This window comes from Phyllobates terribilis, unplaced genomic scaffold (genome assembly GCF_046119375.1).
Source record: "Phyllobates terribilis strain yellow unplaced genomic scaffold, ASM4611937v1 Scaffold_3__8_contigs__length_932513732, whole genome shotgun sequence".
Classification (NCBI taxonomy): domain Eukaryota; kingdom Metazoa; phylum Chordata; class Amphibia; order Anura; family Dendrobatidae; genus Phyllobates; species Phyllobates terribilis.
The window spans coordinates 671,876,369-671,888,733 of record NW_027362763.1 but is presented as its reverse complement, the minus strand read 5'-3'; the positions used below and the strand labels follow the sequence as shown (position 1 = coordinate 671,888,733).

Below are 12,365 nucleotides of genomic sequence, written 5' to 3'. Positions count from 1 at the left end.
TGTAGAGTCTCTCTACTCCAACATTCCTCATGAGGATGGGATTGTAGCAAGCAAACATTTCCTACAAAAAAACAATCTGGCTACAGAACCAACTCTGCAATTCATCAGGTTTGTGCTCCATCACAATTATTTCTCCTTTGGGAACAATTTATACCAACAATGTATCGACAGCAAAATGTCCCCACAATATGCTAACCTATTTATGGCTAAACTACAGGAGGAGTTTTTGTCATCTTGCTCTATTAAACCTCTAGCATACTTCCGCTACATTGATGATCTGCTAATAATCTGGACAGGCTCAAAAGATGATCTGCTGACCTTCCACGATAACTTCAACAGGTTCCACCCAACCATCAAGCTCACCCTCAACTTCTCAAAATCCCAAATACATTTTCTGGACATGACCATATACATCAAAGACAACACCATACAGACATCAATTTACCATAAGCCCACAGGACGTCCAGCATATCTTAGATGGAACAGCTTTCATCCAAGACGCACAAAAAAATCCATCATCTACAGTCAAGCTCTGAGGTACATTCGAATCTGTTCAGACAGCAAGGACAGAAAACTGCAGCTACTATCCCTGAGGAATACATTCCTACAACAAGGATCCCATCCACTGGTAATAGATGAACAAATTCACAGAGCTACAAGGATACCAAGAAGTAGCCTCCTGGATTACAGACAAAGGGAGGACAACAACAGGCTTCTCTTGTGGTCACATACAACCCCCACATGAACATCCTAAGGATAACTGGTGCTGATCTCCAACCCATATTCCACAGAGACCACAAACTGAAAGAAATATTCCCAGAACTACCACTTCTCTCCTACAAACAGCCCCCTAACTTAAGGAATCTCCTTGTCAGAAGTGTCCTCTGATCACCATCAGTGACGGGCACATTCCCATGTAAAAACAAAAAATGCAAAACTTGTACCCACATATCACCATGAAATACAGTCTGTATACCTAACACAAATCAGGACTACAAAATCATGGATGTCTTTTCATGTACATCCTCCAGTGTGGTGACATGATACAATGTACAAGGTGTCCGGAAGGAGTTTATATTGGAGAAACGATGCAAAAACTGCAAACAAGAATGAATTTACACAGACACACAATTACGAATGAACTGGACACACCTGTGGGAAAACATTTCTCTGGCCGGCGACACTGTATGAAAGATCTAAAAGTTTTAATACTAAAAGGTCACTTCAAGGGCAACAGAGAAAGAAAAATTTGGGAATTCAAATTAATAAGGATGTTCAATTCACTGACAACAGGACTAAATATAACACCTGGCTTTATGACTCACTACATGGACACCATTCACACCTCCAGATAATTAAACATTCCCAAGGCCTCTCATTTTGCAACAAAAATGTTAGAACCTTGCTGTTAGGTTTTTTTTCCTTTGCTGGTCACATGACCTTGTTGGCCTATTTAATCCTGCTCCGCCCTTCTGGCTTTGCTGGACTTCATTGTATATCTACTTTCTAGCTAGCCTGTGCTCTGTATCTAACTCTGTTAGTTTGCTTGGTCTACGGACCTCTATGTTCTATCTATTTTGTTTGTTCGTCTGTCTGCTACTATTTCTGTTAGGAGGTGTCCCATACTCCTGCTGCGGGGTTGCTTTGTCCTTTGGAGGTCCCCAGTGCTCCTTGGACACATTTGGCTATGGACTTTATAACTGACCTTCCCTCCTCTGAGGGTTTTACTGTCATCTGGGTGGTCGTGGACCGTTTTAGCAAGATGTGTCACTTGGTTCCCTTCGTCAAACTGCCCTGCGCTAAAACTCTCGCTAAGGCCTTTGTCAAGGAAATTGTCAGACTTCATGGCGTTCCTACTGACATTGTTTCTGATAGGGGTCCTCAGTTCGTGGCTCGTTTTTGGCGTGCCTTTTGTGACAGATTGGGAGTTCATCTGTCGTTCTCGTCCGGATATCATCCTGAATCTAATGGCCAGACAGAAAGGAAAAACCAGGATGTTGAGCAGTTCTTGCGTTGTTTTGTGGCAGACAATCAAGAGGGGTGGTCTGAGTTTCTGCCACTTGCCGAATTTGCTCTGAACAATCATACATCTTCTTCTGCTGGTTGTTCGCCTTTTTTTTGTTGTTCTGGGAGACATCCGTCGTTTGGGTCGTTCTCCAAGTTGGGATCTGCCGTGCCTGAGGAGGAGAATTTTTCCGGTAATTTGGAAAGAGTTTGGACGGATGTGCGTGGTAATCTTCAGGAGGCCAACAGAAAATCTAAAGACTACTTTGATAGGAAACGACAGGAGGTTTTGTTCGCTGTTGGTGACATGGTTTGGTTGTCCTCTAGGAATCTGCGGTTGAGGATTCCTTCTAAGAAATTGGGTCCCAAGTTTGTAGGGCCCTTTAAGGTGCTTCAGGTTGTCAACCAATCTGCTGTTAGGTTGGAGGTTCCTACCTCCTGGAGAATTAATCCGGTCTTTCATGTCTCTCTGTTAAAAAAAGCTGTTGTGTCGGATGGTGACGCCTCTGCCTCTGTTCCTCCGGTGGTGGAGGACGGGGAATATGAAATTTCTCGCATCCTTGACTCTAGACGGTATAGAGGTAGTTTGCAGTATCTTGTGGCCTGGAAAGGTTTCGGACCCGAGGATAACTCTTGGGTGAGGTCAGATGATGTTTCCGCGTCCAGACTTATCAGAGCGTTTCACAGGAGATTTCCTGATAAGCCTGGTCCTAGGGGATCCGGAGGATCCTCTTAGAAGGGGGGGTACTGTTAGAACCTTGCTGTTAGGTTTTTTTTCCTTTGCTGGTCACATGACCTTGTTGGCCTATTTAATCCTGCTCCGCCCTTCTGGCTTTGCTGGACTTCATTGTATATCTACTTTCTAGCTAGCCTGTGCTCTGTATCTAACTCTGTTAGTTTGCTTGGTCTACGGACCTCTATGTTCTATCTATTTTGTTTGTTCGTCTGTCTGCTACTATTTCTGTAAGGAGGTGTCCCATATTCCTCCCAGTCCTTAGTACTTGTAGGGATTCCTTCCCCATATCTATAGGTCTCCGTACAGACTAGATTAGGACTTTAGCAGGTCTGATCGCAGGATCAGGTTCCCTGTTACATCGTAGGGATTCAGCTGAGTCTTATAGTAGGGACAGATCTCCTCTCTTTCCTTAGCTTTGGTAGCAGAACATAACAAAAAAAAACTAATTTGCTCTCCATAACTTATCTGTAGGAGGCATCACAACTTACACCTCATGAACAAATGTCTTGTTGTAACATCTCTCAGATGCTGTGCCTTTTGTCTTATGAATTCATTTGTAATCTTGCCTGAAGAAGGAGCCTCTGTGCTCTGAAAGCTTGCATATATATATATATTCTGGTTAGCCAATAAAGGTATCACTCCAAGAATACTTTTGTCATTTTTGGCATAAAAGTATTTACATATATATTAGATGGAAACTTCTGGTTTCAACTGTATATCATCAGTACTAGGTTTCCATACAGCCGACCACCCCTTTAATTTGTCCCCTTTTCTCCCTGGATAGGCCAATCCTGTGCTGAAGATGGTTTGCATGGGCGAAAATAACCAGATTGAGGAAGAAATCCGGATCAATGGAAGCGTCAGTGAATGGGCCGGTGGAGGAGGAGGAGGCGGAGGAGCCACTTATGTATTCAAGGTAACCTGCAAATAAGGAGACTGGGATGCAGGAAGGAGGTGGGTGCGGTGGGTATAATGGGTCTTGTGGGTATAATGGGTCCTGTGGGTGCGGTGGTATAATGGGTCCTGTGGGTGTGGTGGGTATAATGGGTACAGTGGGTGCGGTGGGTATAATGGGTACAGTGGGTGCAGTGGGTATAATGGGTACGGTGCCCCGTGTGTCACTCTTGTCAGATTGTGTCCTTCCCCAGAACTGGACCCACACTATACACTGGTCACATCCAAAGCTGCATCTAGAGCTCCGCTACCTGTAAATTAGAACCCACACCTGGCAGAGCGTCTACAGTGCTCTGCACACAGCATGATGGGAGATGTAGAGCTGTACTGTCATAGGGATTACACTACATCTCACAAAATGCAATGCAGCAGAACAGATATAGTCAGATGGTGATACATGTATCTATATATACAGTGATACACTGCCCTGCCCTCCTCTGCCCTCCTCTACTGTCCTCTGCCCTCCTCTGCCCTTTTCTGCCCTCCTCTGCTGTCCTCTGCCCTTTTCTGCCCTCCTCTGCCCTCCTCTGCCGTCCTCTGCCCTCCTCTGCTGTCGTCTGCCCACTTCTGCCCTCCTCCCTCCTCTGCCCTCCTCTGCCCTTTTCTACCCTCCTCTGCTGTCCTCTGCCCTCTTCTGCCCTCCTCCCTCCTCTGCCGTCCTCTGCCCTCCTCTGCCCTTTTCTGCCCTCCTCTGCCCTTTTCTGCCCTCCTCTATCGTCCTCTGCCGTCCTCTGTCCTCCTCTGCCTTCCTCTGCCCTCTTCTCCCGTCCTCTGCCTTCCTCTGCTGCCTTCCTCTGCAGTCCTCTGCCCTCCTCTGCCTTCCTCTGCTGTCCTCTGCCTTCCTCTGCCGTCCATAGCCGTCCTCTGCCCTCCTCTGCCCTCCTCTGCCGTCCTCTGCCCTCCTCTGCCATCCTCTGCCCTCCTCTGCTGTCCTCTGCCCTCCTCTGCTGTCCTCTGCCCTTCTCTGCCTTCCTCTGCTGCCCTCTACCCTCTTCTGCTGCCCTCTACCTTCCTCTACTGTCCTCTGCCCTCCTCTGCCTTCCTCTCCCCTCCTCTGCTGTCCTCTGCCCTCCTCTGCCTTCCTCTGCCCTCCTGTGCCCTCATGTCCCCTCCTCTGCCTTCCTCTACCCTCCTCTGCCTTCCTCTGCCCTCCTCTACCTTCCTCTGCTGTCCTCTGCCTTCCTCTGCCCTCCTCTGCCTTCCACTGCTCTGAAGGAACCGGGCAGGACCCCACACCAGAGGATCCTGCCCTGCACCAGAGGACCCCTGCACCAGAGGACCCCGCACAAGAGGACCCCGCACCAGGGGAGCCCACACCAGTGGACCCCACCCCAGAGTACCCCGCATTAGAGGACCCCACACTAGAGGACCCCGCACTAGAGGACCCCACACCGGGGGAACCCACACCAGTGGACCCCACTCCAGAGGACCCCGTATCAGCGGACGCCGCATCAGCGGACCCCGCATCAGAGGACCCCGCACCAGAGGACCCCACACCAGAGGACCCCACACCGGGGGAACCCACACCAGAGCACCCCACACCGGGGGAACCCACACCAGAGCACCCCTCACCAGAGGACCCTACACTAGAGGACCTCGGATCAGAGGACCCCCCATCAGAGGACCCCACATCAGGGGTCCCAACACTAGAGGACCCCACACCAGAGGACCCCACACCAGAGGACCCCGCACCAGAGGACCCCACACCGGGGGAACCCGCACCAGAGGACCCCGCACCAGGGGACCCCACACTAGAGGACCCAACACTGGGGAAACCCGCACCAGAGGACCCCGCACCAGAGGACCCCACACCAGAGGACCCCGCATCAGAGGACCCCGCATCAGAGGACCCCCGTATGATTACTGAGGCTGGGAGACCCCACCACAGATCACAATACATTTACAGTTATTTACTCTTTCTACAGATGGAGAATGGAAGATACATCCCGGTGTTGATCGCAGCAGGAGGAGGCGGAAGAGCGTACAGGGCGAAAGCCAATATCATTCACCCAGAAAGGCTGGAGAATAATTCCACCATGCCGGGGATAAATGGGAAATCTGGAGCAGCAGGTAATTTTTTTGTAAAATCAACATAAATTTGTAAAGTAAAAAAAATGCTTGTAATCCCCAACCTGACCTGATGGTGTGCTGTTCAGGAAAACCTACTCATGAGAATCATACAGCACAATGTGACTCAGTCTAAGCAGAAGAGGAAGCAGTCTCTACAGCGCCACCTAGTGGTCATGTTTTATTCAGTAATACTTATAGGGTTTGTACATAAAACATATTGAAACTTGACTTCTGATGTTCGTCCTCTTGTTTCTTTCTGCAGGAGGTGGAGGCGGCTGGAGTGATCACTCATCAATTTCTTCGGCTGGAAAATCCCTTTTGGGTGGGGGAAATGGCGGAGAATCCTGCCCACAGGCCATTAAGAAGTGGGGGTGGGAAACCAGAGGGGGTTTCGGAGGTGGTGGAGGCGGCTGCTCCTCAGGAGGAGGAGGTGGAGGATATATTGGTAAGTATTAAGATGTAATAGTAATATAAGAATGTAATACATTATATAAATGTGTGTGTATTTGTGTGGTGTGTATATATATATATATATATATATATATATATATATATATATATATATATATATATATAGTTGCGCTCAAAAGTTTACATACCCCGGCAGAACTTTTTCTCCACTCATGGTTATTGGTTGGGTGAAGCCATTTATTGTCAAACTACTGTGTTTTCTCTTTTTAAATCTTAATGACAACCAAATACATCCAAATGACCCTGATCAAAAGTTCACATACCCTGGTGATTTTGGCCTGATAAAATGCACAGAATTTGAGACAAATGGCTTTGAATGGCTACTAAAGGTAACATCCTCACCTGTGACCTGTTTGCTTGTAATCAGTGTGTGTGCATAAAAGCTGAGTGAGTTTCTGGGATCCAGACAGACTCTTGCATCTTTCATCCAGCCACTGACGTTTCTGGATTGTGAGTCATGGGGAAAGCAAAAGAATTGTCAACGGATCTACCGGAAAAGGAACTGTATAACACAGGAAAGGGATACAAAAAATATCCAAGGAATTGATAATGCCAGTCAGCAGCGTTCAAACTGTGATTAACAAATGGAAAATCAGGGGCTCTGTAAAAACCAAACCACGGTTAGGTAGACCAACAAAAATTTTGGCCATAACTGCCAGGAAAATTGTTTGGGATGCAAAGAAAAACCCACAAATAACATCAGCTGAAGTTCAGGACTCTCTGAAAACTAGCGGTGTGGCTGTTTCAAGATGTGCAATAAGGAGGCACTTGAAGAAAAATGGGCTGCATGGTCGAGTCGCCAGAAGAAAGCCATTACTGTGCAAATGCCACAAAGTATCTCGCCTACAATACGCCAAACAGCACAGAGACAAGCCTCACAACTTCTGGAACAAGGTAATTTGGAGTGATGAGACCAAAATTGAACTTTTTGGCCACAACCATAAACATTACATTTGGAGAGAGGTCAACAAGGCCTATGATGAAAGGAACACCATTCCTACAGTAAAGCACGGAGGTGGATCGCTGATGTTTTGGGGATGTGTGAGCTACAAAGGCACAGGAAACTTGGTAAAAGTTGAAGGAAAGATGAATGCAGCACGTTATCAGCAAATACTGGAGGCAAATTTGCACTCATCAGCCAACATGACAATGATCCAAAACACAAGGCCAAGTTGACCAGTAGAACAAAGTGAAGGTTCTGGAGTAGCCTTCTCAGTCTCCTGACCTCAATATCATTGAGCCACTCTGGGGAGATCTTAAGAGCGCAGTTCATGCTAGACAGCCCAGGAATTTACAGGAACTGGAGGCTTTTTGCATTTTGCCAAGAAGAATGGGCAGCTTTATCATCTGAGAAAATAAAGAACCTCATCCACAACTACCACAAAAGACTTCAAGCTGTCATTGATGTTAGAGGGGGCAATACACGGTATCAAGAACTGGGGTATGTGAACTTTTGAGCACAACTGTATATGTAAAGCGCCATGGAATAAATGGCGCTATAATAATAAATAATATTAGAGTGGGTGCAAATTGATTTGCAGGACAGGGTCCATTGGCCACAGCAGTAATCTCTGGCCGCTGTACGGAAGCTGTGAGAACCACCTCTGTACTGACGACATCCACAGCTCTTATTTGATTAGCCAGCTGGTATAACCTGGGTATCTCTTCTATATAATTATATATGTACAGCTGGTATAACCTGGGCATCTCCTCTATATAATTATATATGTACAGCTTGTATAACCTGGCCATCTCCTGTATATAATTATATATGTACAGCTGGTATAACCTGGGCATCTCCTGTATATAATTATAGATGTACAGCTGGTATAACCTGGGTATCTCTTGTATATAATTATATATATACAGATGGTATAACCTGGGTCTCTCTTGTATATAATTATATATGTACAGCCAGTATAACCTGGGCATCTCCTGTATATAATTATAAATGTACAAATGGTATAACCTAAGCATCTCCTGTATATAATTATATATGTACAGCTGTTATAACCTGGGCATCTCCTGTATATAATTATATATGTACATCTGGTATAACCTGGGCATCGCCTGTATATAATTATATATGTACAGCTGGTATAACCTGGGCATCTCCTGTATATAATTATGTATGTACAGCTGGTATAACCTGGGCATCTCCTGTATATAATTATATATGTACAGCTGGTATAACCTCGGCATCTCCTGTATATAATTATATATGTACAGCTGGTATAACCTGGCCATCTCCTGTATATAATTATATATGTACAGCTGGTATAACCTGGGCATCTCCTGTATATAATTATATATGTACAGCTGGTATAACCTGGGCATCTCCTGTATATAATTATATATGTACAGCTGGTATAACCTGGGTATCTTCTGTATATAATTATATATGTACAGCTGGTATAACCTGGCCATCTCCTGTATATAATTCTATATGTACAGCTGGTATAACCTGGGCATCTCCTGTATATAATTATGTATGTACAGCTGGTATAACCTGGGTATCTTCTGTATATAATTATATACAGCTCTGGCAAAAATGAAGAGACCACTGCCCAGTTTTCTCCACATGTCTGACTTCCATTCCATTCCAGCGTCAGTTGAATTCCAACCACCGTCCTCCTCATTCTACTTAATGAGCTTCTGATCACCTGAACCAAATCTTATGTAATGAGGGAAAGTATAAGAAACCCTGCTGTGCTCTTCACAATCCTCTTGCAATAGGACAAGCTGGATGGCAAAACAAGTGCTGGGAATAGTCCAAAAGTAATTTGAATGAAAATATAACTTTTCACCATGCCAAAGGAGCTGAAAATAAAAGTCTTGAGTGAGGAAAAGAAGGGCTCAGTTCTGGCTTTACTAGCAGAGGGATACAGTGAGTGTCATGTTGCCTCCATCCTTAAAATTTCGAAGACGGCAGTCCATTACAACGAAGTCAAGCAGCAGACATTGGGGACAACAAAGCTACAGACCGGCAGAGGGCGAAAGCGACTCTCCACTGACCGGGATGACCGTCATCTTATTCCAATGTCACTCAGCAACCGCAGGATGACATCAAATGACCTACAGAAGGAATGGAAAATGGCAGCTGGGGTGAAGTGTACGGCAAGAACAGTTGGTAACGGGCTCCTAGAGGCCTCAAGTCATGTAAAGCTAGAAAAAAGCCTTTCATCAATGAGAAGCCAAGGAGAGCCAGGCTGAAGATGGCCAAAGACCATAAGGATTGGACCATAGAGGACTGGAGTAAGGTCATCTTCATATTTGCCCAACACCTGGTCGTCTAATGGTTAGACGGAGACCTGGAGAGGCATACAAGCCTCAGTGTCTGCACCCACTGTGAAATTTGGTGGAGGATCGGTGATGATCTGAGGATGGTTCAGCAAGGCTGGAATTGGGCAGGTTAATCTTTGCGAACGACGTATGAATCAAGCTGCATACAAGGTTATCCTTGACAAACACTTGCTTCCTTCTGCTGAGGCAATGTTCCCCAACTCTGAGGACAATGCCCCATGCCACACAGCTAGGTCAATGCCCCATGCCACACAGCTAGGTCAATGCCCCATGCCACACAGCTAGGTCAATGCCCCATGCCACACAGCTAGGTCAATGCCTCATGCCACACAGCTAGGTCAATGCCCCATGCCACACAGCTAGGTCAATGCCCCATGCCACACAGCTAGGTCAATGCCCCATGCCACACAGCTAGGTCAATCAATGTGTGGATGAAGGAGCACCACATCAAGACTCTGTCATGGCCAGCCCAGTCTCCAGACCTGAACCCCATTGAAAACCTCTGGAATGTAATCAAGAGGAAGATGGATAGTCACAAGCCATCAAACAAAGAAGAACTGCTTACATTATTGTGCCAGGAGTGGCATAAGGTCACCCAAAAGCAGTGTGAAAGACTGGTGGAAAGCAGCCAAGACGCATGAAAGCTGGGATTAAAAATCATGGTTATTCCACCAAATATTGATTTCTGAACTCTCCCTGAGATAAAACATGAGTGTTGTTGTTTCTAAATGAATAAGAACTTGTTTTCTTTGCATTATTTCAGGTCTGAAAGCACGGCTTCTTTTTTATTTTGACGATCTCTCATTTGCTACAAATAAATACAACATTTTTAGCTTTGAATTTTGGAGACATGTTGTCAGAAGTTTATAGAATAAAACAACAATGTACATTTTACTCAAAAATATACCTATAAAGAGAAAAATCAGAGAAAATTAACATTTTGCAGTGGTCTCTTCATTTTTGCCAGAGCTGTATGTACAGCTGGCATAACCTGGGCATCTCCTGTATATAATTATATATGTACAGCTGGTATAACCTGGGCATCTCCTGTATATAATTATATATGTACAGCTGGTATAACCTGGGCATATCCTCTATATAATTATATATGTACAGCTGGTATAACCTGGGCATCTCCTGTATATAATTATATATGTACAGCTGGTATAACCTGGGCATCTCCTGTATATAATTATATATGTACAGCTGGTATAACCTGGGCATCTCCTCTATATAATTATATATGTACAGCTGGTATAACCTGGGCATCTCCTGTATATAATTATATATGTACAGCTGGTATAACCTGGGCATCTCCTGTATATAATTATATATGTACAGCTGGTATAACCTGGGCATATCCTCTATATAATTATATATGTACAGCTGGTATAACCTGGGCATCTCCTCTATATAATTATATATGTACAGCTGGTATAACCTGGCCATCTCCTCTATATAATTATATATGTACAGCTGGTATAACCTGGGCATCTCCTCTATATAATTATATATGTACAGCTGGTATAACCTGGGCATCTCCTCTATATAATTATATATGTACAGCTGGTATAACCTGGGCATCTCCTGTATATAATGATATATGTACAGCTGATATAACCTGACCATCTCCTGTATATAATGATATATGTACAGCTGGTATAACCTGGGCATCTCCTCTATATAATTATATATGTACAGCTTGTATAACCTGGGCATCTCCTGTATATAATTATATATGTATAGCTGATATAACCTGGGTATCTCCTGTATATAATTATATATGTACAGCTGGTATAACCTGGGTATCTCCTGTATATAATTATATATGTACAGCTGGTATAGCCTGGGCATCTCCTGTATATAATTATATATGTACAGCTGGTATAACCTGGGCATCTCCTGTATATAATTATATATGAACAGCTGGTATAACCTGGGTATCTTCTGTTATAATTATATATGTACAGCTGGTATAACCTGGGCATCTCCTGTATATAATTATATCTGTACAGCTGGTATAACCTGGGCATCTCCTGTATATAATTATATCTGTACAGCTGGTATAACCTGGGCATCTCCTGTATATAATTATATATGTACAGCTGGTATAACCTGGGCATCTCCTGTATATAATTATATATGTACAGCTGGTATAACCTGGGCATCTCTTGTATATAATTATATATGTACAGCTGGTATAACCTGGGCATCTCCTGTATATAATTATATATGTACAGCTGGTATAACCTGGGCATCTCCTGTATATAATTATATATGCACAGCCGGTATAACCTGGGCATCTCCTGTATATAATTATATATGTACAGCTGGTATAACCTGGGCATCTCCTGTATATAATTATATATGCACAGCTGGTATAACCTGGGCATCTCCTGTATATAATTATATATGCACAGCTGGTATAACCTGGGCATCTCCTGTATATAATTATTGATGTACCGCTGGTATAACCTGGGCATCTCCTGTATATAATTATATCTGTACAGCTGGTATAACCTGGGCATCTCCTGTATATAATTATATCTGTACAGCTGGTATAACCTGGGCATCTCCTGTATATAATTATATATGTACAGCTGGTATAACCTGGGCATCTCCTGTATATAATTATATATGTACAGCTGGTATAACCTGGGTATCTCCTGTATATAATTATATATGTACAGCTGGTATAACCTGGGCATCTCCTGTATATAATTATATATGTAAAGCTGGTATAACCTGGGCATCTCCTGTATATAATTATATATGTACAGCTGGTATAACCTGGACATCTCCTGTATATAATTATATATGCACAGCT

At 44.2% G+C, this 12,365-nt stretch overlaps 1 protein-coding gene across 1 annotated transcript in view; it reads left to right on the top strand.

Annotated features, from left to right (window-relative positions):
• The window catches only part of ALK (ALK receptor tyrosine kinase), a 1,279,208-nt gene that overhangs the window by 1,179,702 nt on the left and 87,141 nt on the right, over positions 1–12,365 (top strand). The window contains exons 14-16 of the mRNA XM_073671793.1: positions 3,525–3,656; positions 5,620–5,764; positions 6,027–6,209. Of these exons, the coding sequence (XP_073527894.1) occupies positions 3,525–3,656; positions 5,620–5,764; positions 6,027–6,209 (460 nt within the window). The remainder of the gene's footprint in view (positions 1–3,524; positions 3,657–5,619; positions 5,765–6,026; positions 6,210–12,365) is intronic.